The sequence below is a fragment of the Arachis stenosperma genome, chromosome 1 (genome assembly GCF_014773155.1).
Source record: "Arachis stenosperma cultivar V10309 chromosome 1, arast.V10309.gnm1.PFL2, whole genome shotgun sequence".
Lineage (NCBI taxonomy): Eukaryota > Viridiplantae > Streptophyta > Magnoliopsida > Fabales > Fabaceae > Arachis > Arachis stenosperma.
The window spans coordinates 120,514,575-120,536,032 of NC_080377.1; the positions used below are offsets into that span (position 1 = coordinate 120,514,575).

The 21,458-nt window shown below is 29.2% G+C and overlaps 3 protein-coding genes across 3 annotated transcripts; 2 read left to right on the forward strand and 1 right to left on the reverse strand.

Annotated features, from left to right (window-relative positions):
• The first annotated feature begins 1,210 nt into the window (after positions 1–1,210).
• LOC130968966 (calmodulin-like protein 7) lies at positions 1,211–2,117 on the forward strand. The gene has a single exon (XM_057894501.1). It carries the CDS (start codon positions 1,318–1,320, stop codon positions 1,975–1,977), a length of 660 nt encoding a protein of 219 aa, XP_057750484.1. The 5' UTR covers positions 1,211–1,317; the 3' UTR covers positions 1,978–2,117.
• Positions 2,118–3,370: 1,253 nt separating this feature from the next.
• Positions 3,371–5,685, reverse strand: LOC130968959 (uncharacterized). Its single transcript, XM_057894491.1, has 4 exons — positions 5,366–5,685; positions 5,128–5,290; positions 4,438–4,658; positions 3,371–4,262 (listed from the first exon to the last, which is right to left on the reverse strand). Exons 1-4 carry the CDS (start codon positions 5,549–5,551, stop codon positions 4,002–4,004), a joined length of 831 nt encoding a protein of 276 aa, XP_057750474.1. The 5' UTR covers positions 5,552–5,685; the 3' UTR covers positions 3,371–4,001.
• A 9,357-nt stretch (positions 5,686–15,042) lies between these two features.
• LOC130968975 (serine/threonine-protein kinase PBL34-like) lies at positions 15,043–18,066 on the forward strand. The gene is made up of 6 exons (XM_057894514.1): positions 15,043–15,382; positions 15,827–16,146; positions 16,248–16,383; positions 16,529–16,662; positions 16,742–16,865; positions 17,186–18,066. Exons 1-6 carry the CDS (start codon positions 15,259–15,261, stop codon positions 17,638–17,640), a joined length of 1,293 nt encoding a protein of 430 aa, XP_057750497.1. The 5' UTR covers positions 15,043–15,258; the 3' UTR covers positions 17,641–18,066.
• Positions 18,067–21,458: the final 3,392 nt, after the last annotated feature.

Here is a 21,458-nt window from a genome sequence, read left to right on the forward strand (position 1 = left end):
TTGAATGATAGTAATTAATTTTTTTTTTCAAATACTTGAATTATTTATTTTTCTTGTCTTAGAATTTATTCTATGTTTTTATGTTTATCTTTCATTTTACATTATATAGGTCTTTTTTTTAGGAATCTATACCCATTGTATGGCATAAAGTTACATCCCGTATAAAATTTAAGAATATGTCATTTTTACAAATAGTTCTTAATGTCGCATTTTTTTTGAAATCGGAACCTTTTATCATGACTTCTATTGTTACATACCTTGATTCATTATTGTTTGAATAGCATTTTCTATTGCATTTTGAGCGGCAAATGGTGTTCTGATCTCTTTAGTGTACCTTGAATTCACAAGTATCTACATATGACCATAAAATTACTCCATCTCATACATTGATAACAATGACAATGATATTGTTAAAACTAACTTGAACATAAATAACATCTTTTAATATTTTATAAGTATATTTATGTGAACCAATACATCTATTTTTATGTGAATTAATTTTAGATATAAGTTTGCCATTTAACTAATTTAGTAGTTGATTTACATAATATATATAGCTGATCTAAGTTAGGATTTTAGATATATCCCAACTCAGTTCGAATATTTTAGAGTCTATTTTAAAGTTTTGAATTTGACCTAAATTAACTCGAAATAAATTAATTTACACCGAATTGACCCAATACATAATATATATATAATTTTGTAAATTTTGATATAACAAATAAATAGTCTTACCTTTAAAAATTGAATTTAATAAATATTATATAATATTTATACTAAAATAATTTGTTTTAAAATAAAAATAATACTGTGCAATATAAAAAAATTTAATAAAAGCATAAGATATAACGTTTCTTATTAAATTTAATATAAAATATATATTTTCACTATAAAATATGGAAAAGTTTTGAAGTATATGATATTCATCTTTTAGTGATTTTTAATCGTTAATCTTAATTATATATATTATATATATTTTTATAATCAAGATGAATGGTTAAAAATTAAGGAAAAAGTTTGGAACTTGATCTTGAATACCCCTAGTGCTATATATTTAGTCGTGTGCTAACACTTTAGAAATCACGCGGTTGTGTGTGGGATCAAAAAAAGAGAAAGAGCATTTTATTTATATGTACCAAACCCCGCGTAACTTGCGTTACACTTGGAAGTTGGAACCTTAGTTTAATTTGTTTTATAACAACGATAAAGTTTTGTTTTGTTATATATGCTCATTGACTCATTGTCTTCTAACTAGTAATTAACTACACACCTTCCTTCTTCTTTGTCTTCCTCTTCTTCCTTATCCAATTCTTAAACATGGTTGTAGCTACACTCTTGCTATTACTGCTTTTCATTGCAGCCATCATCAACATCTTCTTTAACATACCCACTAACAAGATTTGTGCGTGCCTTCAAATTTTGTTCCCCAAGAAGACCAAAACCAATACTACTGCTGAAGCTTCATCATCACCTTCTAGATCCTCAGCAGCATCTGCGTTGAGGAAAGAGGAGCTTAGGAAGGTGTTTTCGACTTTCGACAAGAACGGGGACGGGTTCATCACAGGGCAGGAGCTGAAGGAGTCACTGAGGAACATCAGAATGTTGATGACGGACACAGAGATTGATGACATTGTTGTCAAGTTTGATTCCAACGGGGACGGGTTGCTTGATTTCGAAGAGTTTTGCTTGCTAACGAGGGAATTGGGAGGTGAAGTTGAACAAGAGGAAGAAGAGGTGAACTTGAAGGAGGCGTTTGATGTGTTTGACAAAGACAAAGATGGGTTAATATCAGTGGAGGAGCTTGCTTTGGTGCTAACTTCCTTGGGATTAAGGGAAGGGAAGAATATTCAAGAGTGCAGGGACATGATTAGGAAGGTTGATATGGATGGTGATGGCATGGTTAATTTTCATGAGTTCAAGAAAATGATGATCAATAACAATGGAGGAAACCGTTTCAATCCATCCATCTTTTCATAAAACCCTCATCACCATGCAAATTCTGTATTCTCTATTGTATATTACTATTGTCACTCATTCATTTTGAAGTTTCTTTGATATCTATATGTTTGACTTATTATTATGACTACCTTATAAATTTTCAACTATTATTTCAAGAAGCAAGATGCCAAGATTTGTGATTTGATGCTTAGGTTAGGATTTTCCCTCCACCATGGTTTTAATTTCTTTAATAATTAGAGGGATGTTTGACATTTTATAAAACATTTTAAAGCAGAAATATCCAGGTGTAAAGGGGACCAAAACTTGAAAGTTTGGCTTACAGAACACCCTAAGGCATGGGTACGAACAATGCTTCCTCAATCTCTCATTATGTGGGTGGGTTATTGCTTCCCTTTTTCCAGTTTCTTCTTCAAAGGGTGTCAACAAAAGCAAAAGTGCATATAATGCTGGCTTTCTGCATGGTCCAGGTCCACTCCTATGTGTCTTTTAGTTTTTCTTCCCCCCCTCTCTAAGATTTGGTATTTGTACCTCGTTTATGTCTTATACATATTTGTTTACTATTAAATGAAGTCTAAGATCTATTTTATGAGTTTTATATTGTGTTTAATGATAAAAACTATATATCAATTTAATAAATATAAGAGATAAAATGAATACATACAACATTATTTATCAATCTTTCATTCTACTTTTTCAAGCAATGCAAACATAAAAGAGGAAAATCATGTCGCAATAAACTTGGTTATGAAGTAAACAAATAAGAATGTATTTAGTATTTACTTTTTAAAAGCATGATATATTAAATTGTAAGGAAATTTAGAATTATTTTAAGAAAAATATACTTCTTATACTTGCTTTAAAGGAATATATTTTAAGACGAAACTGATTAATTTAGACTTCATTCTATTTGATAGTGGATCAACATATTCATATCAGATTATTTGACTCACAATCTCTCATTATTGTTTACTAATAAACTTGAAATACTCAATCCTAAATTCTTTCTTACTTTTATTAGTTCGGGTAAACAAATAACCTTTTGCTTATTACTAAATCAATATTCCAATAAAGCTCTATGGTCAAATTTCAATATTGTAAAATATTTTTCAAGTATTTTACACTAAAGAGCATCACCCAAAATAATATCATAAAAACGAACGAATTATGAGTTATGACACTCCAAAAGAGGAACTACTGAACTAGTCCATGTCTTCTTTATCTTTTTGAGTAGTGCTCTCTGACGGAGAAAACACCAGAGGAGGTGGAAGACAGACAGACCTGAAATCTTAACCTTGGGAAGAAGGAGACAAGCATATATGTCAGCACAACAACCATTAGTCTCTTGCAAAGTTAAGAGTAAATTATAGCTGTTGCAAAAAGAAACTGCAGTAAGTTTTCTTTAAAATAAAACTTAACAGAACTGGTATTATAATAAAATTTAAAGCAAAATTGCCCTTGAACTTAATAAGGGCCCAGAATCAAATCTTCGCCATTACATTCCATGTATAAACTTGCATAAACTAAGAAATCATACTTGATAAGAGAATTGATGAGCAATCTATATGCCCAGGAAAATATAGATAACTACACAGATACAACTCAGAGGATATAATCACCACAATCCTGATTAGTCTGATGAAAGACCAGCCAAGAAATCAGCACACTGGTTGGACTCGTGACATTCCTGAATCCTGCAAAACAAGCAACCACTACTCCTCTACTGCTACAGCACCCTTGATGATAACTCTAGCTTCATGGTTGACACCATTCACTTGATCCAGGGTTTCCAAATTTTAATACACCACTTCAGAAATGTGTATCTATAAGACTGGTATCTATAAGACTATATCAAATACAATTTACTAAATGGGTACGGCCTAATATTTCGGCTGTATCAAAGCATCATCAAGTAGTTATAAATCTCACTATCCACCATTGATAAAGGTGGAGTGTAACAACCATGCATTTGGCTTCTCATTCCTTCTTCCTGATTTATTTAAACTACAAAAGCAGCAGCGATAGAACAGGTTGTTGTGAGATGACTAGAACACGTCGGGATGGAAACGCCCAGGTATGGAACTGCTTTGTTCTGCTTGCTTTAAATGCATTGTCAATGCATAATTGTTCACCTCTAGAGTTCTTAGCTGTTCCTGGTATTGGGATACTACTTGTTTCAACTGCTGCAACTCTTGATTCCTGTCTTCGTACTCTTTCTGGCGTTCATGCTGAATACAGATTGCTCGCTTTAGAACTATATTTTCTTGAATAAGGGCCTCCATTTGTTCCTTTAGCACCAACTTTTCCTATAGTAAGAAAACCATAAGTAAAACACATACTATGACAATTCATTTTGATTGGATGTCTTTAGAAGAAATAGATGAATCGATAAGAGGGAACACAAGGAACAAAGAAATGAAGTATAACAGTGATATTTGGGTTGATAATGAAAACACGAGAAACATGTGTAAAACAACTAACCCGGTGAAAGCTCTGCCCTGTTTCTGCATTTACTCGAGTGAAAATGGATTTCTCCAGAGCCTCTAGCACTCTTGAAGCTCGAGCTTTGGCATCATCCATGTTTGAGGCATTCATCATTTCTTTAACAAAAAGCTCCACCCATTCGGCACCATTTAAAGGATAATCTTGTCCAGGGACTGGTTCCTCACAAGCTGCAACTTCTGCCTCACATTTCAGTTCACCTACAACAGAGTAGGCAATTATCTCCATAAGTAGTCCAAGAATTCATTATGTATAATGACAAGCAAAGACTTTACAAAAAAGTAACATAGGGAAGAGCAAGAGCAAAACTCGCCTTACTATCATATTAACTGCTATATATCACCATACATTCTTCCTGAATTCAATTGAATTTGAGCTATAAATCACATACTTCTTATATCGGCACGTGAACATGAACCATTAGGAACTTGAGTTCAAGGATGCAGAGTGTTACATATTAACTTGAAGAATATATAAAATCCGATACGTTGTGACTAGTTTTTCTTTTTCATAGAATTGTCCTGTTTATGTATACATACAACTCTGTTACATTCAATACTTGTAGGCATCAGCATATAACCACACAAGAGAAAGATTCGGAATCCACATGATGACATGAAGCACATTCGTAAGATATCAACATCCAAGAGGTTCGTTCGTAGGCATTACCTTGGGGAAGGAGGTGAGCAGTTGGATCTATCGGTACATGGGAGCCAACGGCAGGAGCAGAATCAATGGAGTTATCGTGAAATCCTCCAAGGCGAAGGTCGTTCAAGCTCCTGATGGCAGAATCGAGATCATTCCCGCATTCTTCGAGTGCCTTCTCCAGTAGCTGCAAGAAAGACGAAAACGGAGGTGAGAAATGAATCGCTAATGGTAAAAAGAAGAAACGAAGGAAGAAGCTAACCTGCTTGTCCATATCAGGGAAGAAAGCGATGAGATGATCGAGGAGGAAGGAGTGCCTGCGAACGGGGGAAGAGGAGGAGCAGCGGATCCTCTTGGAGACGGGAGGGGAGGAGGAAGAAGAAGAGGCAGAAGCAGAAGGAAGGTCTTCGAATATGGCGGATCTCTTGCCGCACACGATGGCAGACATGTTATTCTAACTGCTTCGACAGATTACTTTTACCTCCTCCTCCTCCTCCTCCTCCGATGGCCAGCGGTTACAAACGTCGCCGATCTGTTCATGCAGATTCCAGAACCACAATTGGATAAGAGAGAAACAAACCCTAAGAACCACAATTTAATATTTTAAAATGTCTCAATTTTATTGTGCGTTAATTTTGTTAATAAATTTTTTATAACAAAATAATATTGAGACAATTTTAAAATATTAAAAATTTTAATATAATAATTTAACTATTAAAGATAATTTTAAAGTTTATTCTAAAGGTTAAAAATAAAAATAATATTTTATTCTAAAATATACTGAATAGTAAAAACTGTAAATTTGTCTTTCCTTATTCTCTGCTTTTTGTTTTTGGTTTACACAAAAATAAGTTGGGCCACGATCCCACGACACATGTGGATCAAGAAACAAATCCAACAAAAGTCTTTCTTTAAAAATGGTTTCCTCCGGCCCTGCTGCTTTAGCAAAAATGAATGGAGTAGATACAAAAGATAAAACCAAGTTGGGTTGGTTAGTAGTTAGCTCATTAGTCCGCTTAAGCAAGTGTCGGGGGTTCGAATTCCGCCTTGTGCATACAGCAACCCATTGGCCAGCGGACGGATTAGTCCTTGACTTGTCGGGTTGGAGAATGCCGTAGGCAACCAAAAAAAAAAAAGATACAAAAGATAAAAAAAATTAAAATTCGAAAATTCGAATTTCATATTATACATACAATAATTTATTGATAGATTAGTTATTAATCTGTAAAATTAAAAAATATTTTAAGAAAAAAAAAATGCACCCAAAATAATTGGGTAGAAAAGATTTTCTCCCTAACTATTCTTTTTCATTTATATTATTATTAATGAATGTTGTTGCGTATGACTATGAATTGAGTCCACAGTTCCAAACGGATTCAATTATTCAGCAATAATAATAACGAGCAATATCTTGTCAAGGTTCCTTTGTAGCTAATAACCCAGTTTTATGCAATCAAATTATACATTAATTCTTATCCCATTTCCAATTTCCAATTATTATTTTTAATGTCTTATCTAATAATTAAAGTTGAGATAATAAAAGAAATCAACTCTAGCTTACAGGTAGAGACTTGTATGTATGTTCCATCCCATGCACTTAATTAATATCTACTACTATATAAATTAAAGATGGTGACTATTATCCGAAAAAGTCATGAAACCAAAGATTTTTCCACAAGGTAGGTTAGCAGAAGAGTAATAAAATAAATTTTGACTAAAAATAAGCGGTGTAACCTAAAAACAACGTACATTCATTAATTAAGCAAATGCATGATGCATCCTCAATAATAAAACACTTTATAATTTTACCAGCTAACAAGCTTTGATTGATTAGCACAATTTTAAAAGAACATGAGATTTAATTTGGTCCATCAAACCGTGGGAATCTTAACCTTTCTCCTGGACAAATCTTACTCAAGATGTCACTTTCCAATAAATGGTTTAGGTTCATCATTTGTTCTACTTTACGTTAAGGAGACATAATAATCAAACATATCACAAGAATAAAAGCTCATTTATAACTGTTTGCCAATCTTAATCATTACGTATTACTATGTGAATGTGAAAATGCGTTTTGCTATTAATTTTTCCTTCTTGATTTCATCTGTATAGGTTTATGCTCGATATTTCTCTATCGGTAATCAAATTTATCTTATTTAATATTATTAATTGTAGCGACCATTAATAAATATTTAATCAAATAAATTTAAACTATTTTAACTAATTTTTTTATCATTCAAATATTATTATTTTTCTATTTAAAGTAAGTAAGCATACAAAAATAAAAATTTATTTGCAGTTATTTTTATATAAAATTAATAATTTTATTTATTAATTTTATAAAAAAATAACTGCATGAGTTTTTAGTCTTTTTACCATATAAAAAAACATGTTATCATAGTTTGCCATTGATTTCATAGTTTAGTCTTTTAATCTTTGGTATTTACTGCATTTTCAATGGGGTGTATATGAGTATGGTGAAATCGAATTTGATGTGATTTAGACTCGGTTTAAAATATACACCGGATCTATTTATTAGACTTGAATTCGATTCTAAATTCCATAAAATTAACACATTTTTCGGTTACAATTATATCGAGTGAAAATTGGGTCATTAACATTACATTACATTGATACTTTTTTGTAAGCTGATATGTAAAAATATCCAAATTTTTAAAACTCTAACAATTATTTGACATGGTAAAATTCACTTAAAAAAATATAACAAGAACTAACCCTTCTTTAAAATTAAAGTATAACCACACTCAATACTAATATTGTCTAATAATACTAAATATTTAAATCAATACAAATAACACAATATTATACATTAGTCTAAAGTCTTATGCATTCTAAACATAAAACATTAACTTATAGTCTTATAATGACTAATAACACAAAATAGTAAGGTTTAATTTACAATACTTAAATTTCACATAAGAATAACCATAATCCATCACTAATAACACAAAATATTAATTATGTATGATGACCAGACCACCGAGCCAAATTCGGGTGACCTGAGCTATGGTTCGGACCCGACTCGAAATAATGATTGGATCTATTTTTGAGACTCTTACCCGACTTTAAACTCGATAAAATCACACCAAATTAATCCTTAAAATATTTGAGGTCAGACCGAATCTTCAAACCAGGCCATGTGCACCCCTAATCCTTAATCCTGGTGCTATTGATTTCATAGTTTAATTAGACACACATTTTTGCAATTGAAATAATATTAATCAAATTTAATATTAATATATTGATTATGTACAAACATTTATATAATTATTTAAATAAAAAATATATATTTAAATATTTTTAAATAATAAATTTAAAAATTAATTAGTTGGAAAATTTTGGACACTGATAATGCCCCAATAATTGTGGAGTTAGCATTATTCAAAAAGTCTGGCACATTTGTTATTGTGCGTCACATTATATACATCTGCAAAAATGTAAAGAAATTCAGATAAGCACTTTTAGTTTTTCACCTTGTTGTGACAATTATTTCGAGTGTTAACTTTATGGATCCAACAACAGGAACTTTTGTTTTTGGCCATATGATCTAATTGAGTGCCTTACACTCATGAGTGACCAGTGATCACTATTTATTGAAAAATATTAGAAAACTAACAGAAGAGAAATATTAAAAGATTAATAAAATTTATTGTTTTTAATTATTATTTTTAATTAATAACATGTAAAAATATATTATTAAATTAAAGAAATTAGAATAATAATTAAAAATAATAGATAAAAATTATAAATTCTGCTGATTTTTTTTTCTTTCTCATTCCAAACACTCTGTTGTCTTGTATTTGTTATATGGTGGAACCCACATACTTAGTGGGGTCAAAAAATTGGCATCACTTCCTTGCCAACAAGGCATGTCAAGTTGCAAATAATAGTATATAAAATGGTAGAAATTTAGGTGCAGTCAGTTTTATGTAAAGTTGATATTTGAGAACTTCTTAGATAATTTAATTGATTTGATTAAATTTTTATCTAACAGTTCTTAAATATCAATTTCATGTAAAATCGACTTCACCTAGGTTTTCATCGTACAAAATACAAATAATAAATAAATAACTAAATAACAGTACTTTTCATTTAAGGAAGCATCATATATAGAATACAATTTTGTTTATTGTTGGTTGATGAAATGACATCTCACCAAGCACTCTGCACCCTCTCCATCGGCCCTCCCCCCTATTCCCCACTTACTCTTTCCCTTTTTCTATTAAAAGAAAATATTTATAACACGCTCATATATAATACACAAACATTTAGAAAATAATAAAAAATCAACATAAAATAATTTTAAATTATTTATTTTGTATTTTTTAATTTTACTAGAATAATTAAATAATATTAAATATAATAAACATGCCATTGTAAATATTATTTGTATAAAATTATGATATTAGATTAAATAATATAACTTTTGATAATTGTCTTTCTAATATTATTATTAATTTTTTTTAAATATCAATGGTTTTTTATTATTGAATATCAATGCTAGGTATGTAAACAATAAATTTTCTCGATTAGAAATATTTAGATGAAGACAAAGATACTATAAAACAAAATATGTAGATGAATTTGATTTATCTATACATTTTTTCTCTTTGCCAAACACACCTTAAATATGAAAAACCCTTAAAAGTTTTTAACCCAAGAAATTTATAACATGTACACTCTTTATTATTATTATTATTATTATTATTATTATTATTATTATTATTATTATGTGACTACCATTAGATATAGCTATATATATATATATGCACTCTTTTCCATATTATTGGTGACGATAAATCACCCTTACGTTTTTTTTAGTCACTACTGCTGTCGTTGTTTAGCAGCAAATAGTGTATGATTTACAAAAATAAATCTAAAACATCTAATCTAATTTTAGTTCTAAAAACACCTATAAGTCATCCTTAAATTTAAAAAAAAAAATGATTTGTATGAAAATAATGTTATATATATTTTTTTTTCACTAGAAGTGATTTATGAAAAAATAAAAAAATAGAGCATAAGAATATAGAAAAACAATACAACTATTTCTTTTTATTCTAAAGCCATTGATCATCCAGGTAAGAATATATGGTCTCCTCCCTTATTGGGGGCAAGAGAGAGAAAGAGTGATGGGATTGCACTCAAATATGCTGTTGACCATCTTTTCTTTAGTTTTGACCAAGCAATATATTTGTTTTAATTATTATATTGTTCTAACTTAATTGATGCCTAATTGTAAGGTTTTGGAGATTGCTTATATATGGCAAGAGAAATATTTAAAACTTACCCGAATTTATTATTTTTAATCATTTTTAGGGATTAATTTATTTTTTAATTTAATAATTTCACAATATATTTTTGGTTCATATGTTTTTGTTTGAACAAATAATTTTAGAAAAAAGGATAAATCAATTTTTAAATTTTTAAAAATTTAAAAATATATTTAAGTCTTTAACCTTTTTAAAATTTAGACATATTGATCTTTAGATCTAATTTCTCTTATTTTATAAATTCTGTATCAATCAGGTCAACACAATGAAAGTCAAGTTTAATTTTTCTGTTGGATCTGACAGACCAAATGAACATGAGAAATCGATATGTCTAAATTTTTAAAAAATCAGGATCTTAATATTGATACGTGATTCAAATATTTGTGATATAAAGAGATCAAATATTATTTAAAAGTTATTAATTTATTTTAATGTATTTTTATTTTTGTTTATTTAATTACTATATTAGATTTTATATTTATGAGCTTTAGAATTTTCTTTGTTTTAACCTAATAGGAGGTTATAAATACCTTCTTAGCTATTGTAATCATAGTATTGAGTGATTAGAGGTATCAAATCACTTTTTTATTTTTATTTTGTGATGAAACGTAGTGTGGACAAATGAAGTTGAGTGAGTCTCTCTCTTGTTGCACAGAGAATTGGGTAAAAAGTTGAGGTGTTCATTTAATTTAATTCTCAAACTATGATGTGGACAAATTAAGTTAAAGAGTCCAATTGGATAGAAAATTTAGTGATTCTCTCTGTATTCAATTTCAATCAATCTTTTTGTTTCTATTTCAATTTTAAAATATCTTTTTTATTCAATTTCAATTCATGTCATTTTATTTATATTTTTTTGTATCAAATGTATTTTTAAATTTTCAAAAATTTAAATATCTGCATATCAAAAGATCAAGAATCTATTTGTTTTTTTTCATAATTTTATAATTCAAATAATCTATATTAAACTATCAATATATATATATATATATATATATATATATATATATATATATATATATATAAAGATGTAGGAGTGTATTTGTATTCATAAAAGTAATACAAGAGTTGTCTCAATCTTTTTTAATAGAATTTTTTTATATTTCTAGTAGGTTTGGTTTGTAACCTCTTTGTTAGGAAAAGAGTTATAAAAATAGTCTTGGTGTGGTGAGGATGGAGATCTCAAAATTATTATTTATATTTGAGTATAACACCTATTAATTCTTAAATCTAAAATAAAATAGTATATTTGATTTTATTTTTATTTAATTTTAAATTTAAAATAATTATAACTTATTTAATTTAATATTTATAATAATAAACGAGATTATCATTATATAAATCATTTACTATAAAATAGCTTAATTTATAATTATAATTAATATATGTATTCACTACAACAAAAACGCCATTTAGCGGCGGTTCCTGGAGCCGTTTAGCGGCGGTTTTGAACCGCCGCGAAACATTTCGCGGCGGTTTTATGAAACGCCGGAAGATAGGGCACGGCAAAACGGATAGCGGCGGTTTTAGTCAACCGCTGGAATAACCGCCGCTAAACATCTATCAATTTTGCGGCGGTTTGCAACCGCCGCTAAATAACAAATAAACCAAAACAACATTTGTTTTGCGGCGGTTCTAAACCGCCGCCAAATTTTAGTATTTCCGTTCTTCCACCATTAGACCCACAACGTGTGGATCACTGTAGAATATCAACTTTGTAAAGCCTTCCACAAATGAAGAAGAAAAGCTTTAACAATGTCATGTTACCACCAAGCCAAATGTCTTTTCGATGTATATAGCGCTAATATTAATATATCATGAACACATTTAATTGCCACACAGATCAATTTTATTATAGGCACCTTATATATTGGGTAAAATTCACAATTAAATTAAATGGAGGACTAAATTACACAATTCTACCAAATTGAAAAACATTACCAGGATCTCCCAAAAGCATATTCTTATGTAATTCGAATCAGTCTCATTTGAATTAGACAAACGAACCAGGGTGATTCGAATTATGCAGCTAGGTCGTCCCTAGTAATTCGAATGAGTCTGCTTCGAATTAATTTTGGACCATAGTAGATCGAATTAATTTACGTCTATTTATATGATCTAAGCATATAAAGAGTACAATAAAGAGTACATCTAATAATATCCATAATAAATTCAATAAAGAGTATATTCAATCATAAAAAAAAAAACAATAATTATAAATATTTTTTATAAATTATTAAAAATAAAATTTTCTAAAAATATTTATTAAGATTTAGAATTTAGTCTTAATATTTAAAATTAGTAAAATATTTGTCAAAAATATTATATTTTGTGATCAGTTAGCATTATTGAATCTATTAACCATAATAATATGTAGATAATTGATTGGTTTCATATAAAAATATTTTTATTCTATTTAGTATTTAATTTGATAAAACATTATTTTATTTTAAATTTAGTTATTATGAATTCTTATATCTAAGAATACAAGCTAAGATTATTATTTAAAAAAATTAAAATTTTTTATTTTAATAAATGCCCAACAAATCATTAAAATAAAAAAAATGATAATTTAAAATTATAATTTTGTAAAATTATACGTTTTGAATTTTTAATGACTTGTAGAAATATTTTTAATTATATTTTTAATATTTTATAGAGAGAATATAATTATTATTTAAAAAATGTTGATTTTTAATTAGTCCAGAATATGATTTTATTTTTCTTTACATTCATATTGAATGCAAATTATGTAAAAACGAATGTGAAAAAGTGTTACAAGTTTAAGTAACATGATTTAAACATATAGTTAAGATAGTAGTATTTACTTAACTAGATTATACCCAAATGATTATTACTAAAGAAAACATTGCAATATGTGGTAATACGCATTTTGCGGCGGTTTAAAAGTAACCGCCGCAAAATGCCTAACAAGAAGTCACCGGCAGACATATCGTGGCGGTTTTCGAAAAGAAGCCACGAAATACAAACCTGACCGGCAATATAGCGGCGGTTTGAAGAAAACCGCCGCGAAATGTTAACCTTACAGCAATATAGCGGCGGTTTTAGCAAAACCGCCTCTAAATGTCGTCCTGATTGCAGCCCCAACCTTTAACCGCCGCTATATGTGCTGCAATTTGTCTTTTCGCAGCACATTTACAAAACCGCCGGAAAATAACCGTCGCTATCTTAAGGATTTGTTGTAGTGATTATCCATAAATAAGTTAATTTTCTAACATTACCCTCGTTTGTTTTAGCATGTTCAACTTCTTATTTTATAATTATATAATTATTAATAAGTTAAGTGTGGTACACTTTTGTTTTTTCTTTTTTTAAAAAAAAAATGAATAGAGTAATGAATCCCACAAAGAAAAAAGATTTATAAATTAGACATAAAATAATAAATCATATAGTCAATTTTATTTTTTAATGAAATATGAGATTAATACAATAATCCGTCGATAATTCCATAAAAAATTTAATGTATTTTTATAAAAAAAAATTACTAATAAAAAATTCACCGATAATTCAAAAAGTAAAAAGTATCATAAAAATTATTTAGTCTTTCTTTTATCTATGCATATAAAAAGTGACAATAAATAAAATAGAATAGGATTATCCTATTTGTAAGTTGATTTTTTTTTTATTAAAATTTAATAATATCCTATTCGTGAGTTTATGAAATATCAACTTTAATTTTATCCATTTTTAACTTATAAGTATCCAATTCTAATTATAAATTAATTTCAGTAAAACTCAATCTTACTTTATTTGTAGATTTATAATATGACAATTTTATTCCTAAGTCATAAAAAAATATAATAGTTAATGATTTAATAAAATTTTAAAATAATAATTTAATATTTAATATCACTAAATAAATTTAATTTTTATATAAACAAAAATATTAAATTTTTTTATTAAAAATCTTAATTTAATAGTTAAATATTTTTTATATAAATAAAAATTTATTAGTTTAACACTTACTCCTAACAGAAATGGATTATCTCTATTTTTTTTAACACTTGAAAGAATAAAGTGTGATATTTTATCGTTGGGATCAAAATTAAATAGAAAAAAGAAAACAATAAAAAATAAGATTTTCTACTGGATACTATCCAATTTTTTTTCACTTGAGAGAATTTACTCCCTACTCCTAACATATATATGATACCCGCAAATAAAATTACTACTGCCGCCCTTAATGCATGTTAGTTATTTTGTAAGACAGGTACATTATTACATTCTGTGTAAGGTACGCTAATGTTGTTAAAAACTACAATAACATGAATCTTTGTTATATCGCACTCATCCTCACATTGCATACATTTCTTTATGAAACAAATTGAAATCAATTAGAATTCCTTCATTCATACATTATTATATGCGACTTGCGTAAAACATGTCTTGTAATAAAAAAAAGTCTGGGGGTTAACTATGTAGCATAAGCTAACTCAGATAATTTTTTATTTTTAATTTTAAAATTTTAAAAATTAAAACAATAGAAAATAATATTATTTTTGTTATGTAATTAGCCTATTTTTTTAACTCAATTCTATTATATTACTAACAGTATTTCTATTAATTTCTATCAACTCTTATTTATAACTATATTTGATAAAAATATTGTCTGATCTAGGCCTTGATACGGGTAAGCTCTTGGTCCTTGGAGAGAGAGAGTGGAGTGTCCCCATTGGAATTGGGGCATGGCATCCCCCACAGAAAAAGGTGGTGGCAACAAAAACCTCTTTTTCTACACTCCGCCATGATGCCACTACGATCATCATTCTCTCTCTCTCTCTTTCTCTCTTCTGTCTTCTCTCTTATGGAACCACCACATGCAACCACACTCAACTGCTAGATGGAGAACAAGTGCGGTTGCTGGTCTGTTCTCAAACGCGGTGTTAGAGGTTCCTGCAAATCTTCTTCAGCTTCCACACACTCCCCTAACACTATCCCTCGTACTAGTCTCGTTTATGATGCAGGTACCCTTCTTCATTACTTTGTTTTTTGGGGAAAGCTGCTTTTTTTTTATGGATTTCAATTATCAAAAAAGATGGATCCTTTTTTCTTCTTGCTTTCCCAGTACCCTTTCCCCCCCATTGTGCTACTGCATAATTCCCTTTCAACAAAATTAAACACTTCCATTCAAGTACAGACTGCTCCAATTTTCTCATTCTTTCTTTTAAATGTTGATTTTTCTATCATTATAATTTTACTCTCAGTAAGTTAGCCAATTTTGTAGTTCAAATCATGAAATTTTGTGTTTCCTTTTTTCCTTCAGTTTTTATGTACTATGTTGGTTCTATTTACATTATATCAGATCCAAAAACCAAGCTAAATGCAATTGTCATGTATAATCAACCATGTTCAATAAAGTGGTTAAAATTTGAAGAAGGAAGGCTTCACATTTCTTTGCATTGTTGCAGCAACTGAGACAAGATACCTGAATGCTAGCAATCGAGAATTATGCCCTCCAAATGAAGCTAGAGTATCTTCTGACAATCCTGATCCCCCACCTCAGGAGAATAAGGCTCCTTGCCCACTTCTTAAATTTACATTTCAAGAACTTAAAGCTGCAACCGGAAATTTCAGACCGGATAGTATTCTTGGGGAGGGTGGTTTTGGTTATGTTTTCAAAGGCTGGATAGAGGAAGATGGAACCGCCCCGGCGAAACCTGGGTCAGGGGTTACCGTGGCTGTCAAAAACTTGAAGCCAGATGGTCTTCAAGGCCATAGAGAATGGGTGGTTAGTAAATATCTGCCTTTGGGTTAGTAGATTGAATTCATAAAGAATTGCTTAGGACATGCTGGTTCATTGGATTGTCACATGGCATTTTATTAATGCAGGCCGAGGTTACCTTTCTCGGACAGCTTCATCATCCTAACCTTGTGAAACTTATTGGCTACTGCATTGAAGATGATCAGAGGCTTCTTGTATATGAGTTTATGACCCGGGGAAGTCTAGAGAATCATCTATTCAGAAGTGAGTTTCTGCCTTGACTTAGAATCTAGTATCTGGAGTATGTGATAAATAATTTCTAGGTTTGTAGAACGAGTTGTTTCGTGTTGCTTTCCTCTTGATTATTGTGTCTTACAATAAAACTGCTGATGTTTCCTTCATTTTGAAGGAACCGTACCTCTTCCGTGGTCCAACAGGGTTAAGATTGCACTTGGTGCAGCAAAAGGATTGGCCTTCCTCCATAATGGTCCTGAACCAGTCATTTATAGAGATTTTAAAACATCAAATATTTTGCTTGATACGGTATGTGTGTCTGGTTAGCAATATTAGTGTCCGAGAAGATTTTTGCAGTCTACGGATTTATTCACATTTTGTTTTATAGGAATATAATGCAAAGCTTTCAGATTTTGGTCTAGCAAAAGCAGGGCCTCAAGGAGACAAGACGCATGTTTCTACCCGAGTTGTCGGAACATATGGCTATGCTGCTCCAGAATATGTCATGACAGGTAAGAATGCAGCAGTTTAGGACACACGCACACACACGGATGTGCTTTCGCAAAATCTGTGCTTAAACAAAGTTGTGTAATAGATTATTGATTCTGCTACAAAGCATAACGTAATGTAGAAAAGAGCACATTATGTCAAGATGATTAATTTCAGTACCCCCTATCTTGGTAAACAAGTAAGCATGTTCTAGAACTCAAGCACTATGGGATTGTTAAGTTTGTAATGTTGTAACTAACTAGCAGGATGATAGTACACATTTGACTTTCTAAGAAATTAAAAGAGCTAATAAATTGTCTGTTACTGATTTTTTTGTTACCAGGGCATTTGACAGCTAAAAGTGATGTTTATAGCTTCGGAGTTGTATTACTTGAGATTTTAACAGGAAGAAGATCGATGGACAAGAAGCGCCCGAGCGGGGAACAGAATCTTGTTTCATGGGCTAGGCCATATTTAGCTGACAAGAGAAAGCTATATCAACTTGTGGATCCTCGGTTGGAATTAAATTATTCTCTAAAAGGGGTGCCGAAAATCTCTCAGTTAGCTTACAGTTGCCTCAGTAGAGACCCGAAATGCCGTCCCAATATGGACGAAGTGGTGAAAGCTCTGATGCCGCTGCAAGATCTCAATGACCTTGCAATCTTGTCATATCACTCTCGAATATCCCAGCAAGGGCGGCGAAAAAAGAAATCGGATGGAACTCCACATCTCAGCTACACACAATCTAAGAGCATCATCAGGGCTTCTCCCTTGAATACCGGCAAGCAGCGTCGATGATAGGAAGCGAAACGATCGATCTTCCTCTGTATTTACTTGCTCAATCATTGATTGAAACAAGAGTTAGAATGCCTCCTTTGTTGTTGGTGGTGTTGGTTTGTGGAGATGGACATTTCAAGCTTACATAATCTTTGGGTGTTTTGAACCTGTCTTGCATGATGAAGGCCAGAAGAATGATGGAAAAGTATTGATAAATTGATTTTCTTGTGCTCTTTTTATTAGAGAGCTAACCATCATTAATATACTTTAATTTCCTGTTTGCTAATGCTGTGTAATTCAGAAAATCTTGTATGTATATGAAAGGTCTCACATCTCAGATCTCAGTAGTTTGTTTGCTGCAACATGAAATCAGTTGCATTTAGCAATTAGCAGTTGAAGTAACATTATTGTTCATGCACCTTCAATTAATGGTCACAAATTTATGCATTCTTTAGTGTCATTAATAACAATAATTTTAGATAAATAGATAGAAGAATGAAAGGCACTGAAAAGAGTTGAACTCAGAATATTCTGTTAAGTGATGTGAACATATATTTATGTACACGTTGCAGGCTTTTATGACCCCAAAAAATAGCATTAGCATCTTATATTCTTATGTGGTTAATGTTGAATAAAATTGAACCAAATTAGCATATATGCTTGGTGATAAATATATATCAATGCAAAGAGCATAAATGCTTTTACGCGTAGAATAATTTGTTGTCTGTGAACTGCATTCTATAAACATCTGTTTTCAAGTGACAAATTGAATTGGAAAAAAGAACCTCACTTTGCTTTAGTGCTTTAGCTTATTCTTTTTGTTTATTTTTCTTGCTTTAACTTATTCTTTTTTTTTTTTAACACAAGAAAGGTTCACCTTCTGGTAATTAGTTGGTTACATAGAATTTGGTTATTAGCGTCAATTATGGAAAATTACGCCGCAGTTAGTACTAATCATGTTTTTAATTTTTCCCAACCTGACCTCACATCACTTGTTTCAAGTTTCTTAGCATCAGAACTTGAGTATTTTTTATATATAAAAAACGGAACTTGGGCATTTTTTTATATATAAAATACGGGTAAATTACTAAAAATATACTCGAATAATTTTGTTGTTGACAAAAATGTACAAAAAATTTATTATCAATAAAAATATCTTTAAATAATTTTAAAATGTGATAAAAATGTCCAAAAGAATATTATTTTTGTAACTGACAAACAATTTTTGTATTTGACAAACTTTTATGCATTTGATCTAAAATTTAATAAAAATATTTAGATAACTGTTTAAAAAATTCACACAAAAAAAGAGATAAAAAATTGATCTCTATATCTTTTTTTATTTTTTTAAAAGTATTATTAGTTATTGATAAAAAAAGCACAAAAAAATACATATTTAGCGAAAAATCATTAAATTTTAAAGATAAAAATATATCATTTTTCTAATTATGCTTGCAAAAAAGCGCAATAAAATTCAATCTCTAAAACATTTTTGAAGATACATATTTAATGTTGGGCATTTTTGTCATGCTTTTAAATTATGAGGCTATTTTTGTTGATAATAAAATTTGAATACATTTTTGTTAGCATAAAATTATTTAGGTGCATTTTTGGTAATTTACCCATATAAAATATTTAAAAACTAATGAAAAGCAGCTCAAAGTTATTTTATTTTGTATTTATTTTTTTAATTACTGTTAGAATAATTGTATAATATTAGATATAATAAATATGTAATTATAATACGTAGATAGTAAATTATATATTCTGGAATAGATATTAAATGAAGGTAAACTACAAAAAATATATCCGAATTATTTTATTATTGACAAAAATATCTCAAATTTTATTATCAATAAAAATACTCTTAAATAATTTAAAAATGTGTAAAAAAACATTCTATAAACTGAGATATTCTATATTAACAAAAAGAGTGAAGGCATTTTTATCATATTTTTAAATAATTTAAGGCATTTTATCAATAATAAAATTTAAAAATATTTTTGTTAATATTAAAATAATTTAAATATATTTTTTATAATTTATCCTTAAATGAACTATAACTAAAAAGTGATGGTATGCAATAATTAATAATTACATACTACAAATTAATTAAAACAAAAATATTTAAGAGATAATAAAAATTAGTCTAAAACTCTAAATTAATCTAAAGTTATCTTATTTTATATTTAAAAATAAATGTATAATATTGAATATAATAAATATATAATTTTTAATGTTATATATATTAAATTAAATAAAATAATTTTAAATTATTATCTCCATCGAATTACTCTTAATTAAAATATCTGGTGAATAAATTGGCCGCTCAAAGCTTTGTGCTAATAAATACGTGATATCTGATTATCTCTTTTGCTGTTTGCATTTAATTAGTAGAGTGGATAGAGCATTAATTAAAAATTTAAATCCACTCGGTCAGAGAAGAGTTGTTAGATAATTATATTTATATTTATATTTATATTTAACCCTGCGTACGTCGGTACGTGCAACACAATGTCAACCATTGAATTTTAGGGCATGTTTTTTTTATTATTATTACTATTATTCTATATTCGAAAAGGAAATTGAGTGAGACACACATCTCTAGATCTGCACTCTCTAATCAGTAATCACTTTCCCTTCTTGTTACTAGCTAGAAGCTTTAGGTAATTACAACTAACTATATATCTTTGGAAGGTGTTCAGGTGTGGCAATGTACTTTTACGGAACAGCAGTGTTGCAAGTGTTATAGCGGTACAGATTTAATTTAAATTACTCAACTGGCGCTGATTGAAGGGGCGCTTCTTTTTGTGGAAAACATGAAAAGAAAGTGCAGGGTGGGATAGGAACCGGTGTAGAAGGTCTGCTAAACATATGGGCAGAGAGTGTCGAATTTATCCTATATTATTGAAGACTGCTGGGGGAGTGGGAGTATCCTCCGAAGCCATAGTGGACGGTGAGCCGAGCCGAATGGTAGTGGGCTGGTTAATTTAGTACGAGTTTTGTAGTTTGTGGCCCATTCAATTGGCATGAGTGATGTATTGAATAGCAGATAATGTATTGGGCTTTATAAGTAGATTAAGTGGACCAATGATTATGGATGTAGTGGTAGAAAGTAGTCATGAATTCTAATTTCTTGGCTGGAAAAAACTGTTAACGAAGGCTTAGTAACTGATTTGGTGAGAAATCACCAGGAAACGAATTTATAGGAAGTTGTTTTGAATGAACAATACGTGTTATCAATTTAAAAAAAAATCAATTTTTTTTATACAAATAATCAATTAAAAAACTAATTAATATAGTTATAATGTTAGATTTTTTACCGTATTTTATTTTAAATATAAATTGACTAATTTAAATTGAAAAATTGTAGTTAATTGTTTATTATATAATTATTTTAACCAAAAATATAATTAAAAATTATTAAAAGAAGAAAATTATCTGTATAATAGAGCAGCTCAATATTAATAATATTTTTATTTCTATTATAAAATATAAAAAAGATTTAATTCTCATAATAAAAATCATGATATTTTTTAGGGTCTAAATTTTTTTATTGTATTTTCATATATTTTTTATAAATTATTAATTTAAATTATGTCTATTTAAATTTTAAATTACAAAGTAATTCAAATTTTATAATTTAAAATTCTAATTATATAACTGAAATGAAATTGATAAAAAAATGAGAAAATAGTAATACAGTTTAAATCATATTAAAACGTAAAGAAGTTCGGTTAGTCCATAAACAAACTTTACGTAAATAAATACGTTTAGTCAATGTGATAGGTGAGTTTTGTAAAAACTTTATGAAGAGACAATAAAAAAATTAAATTCTA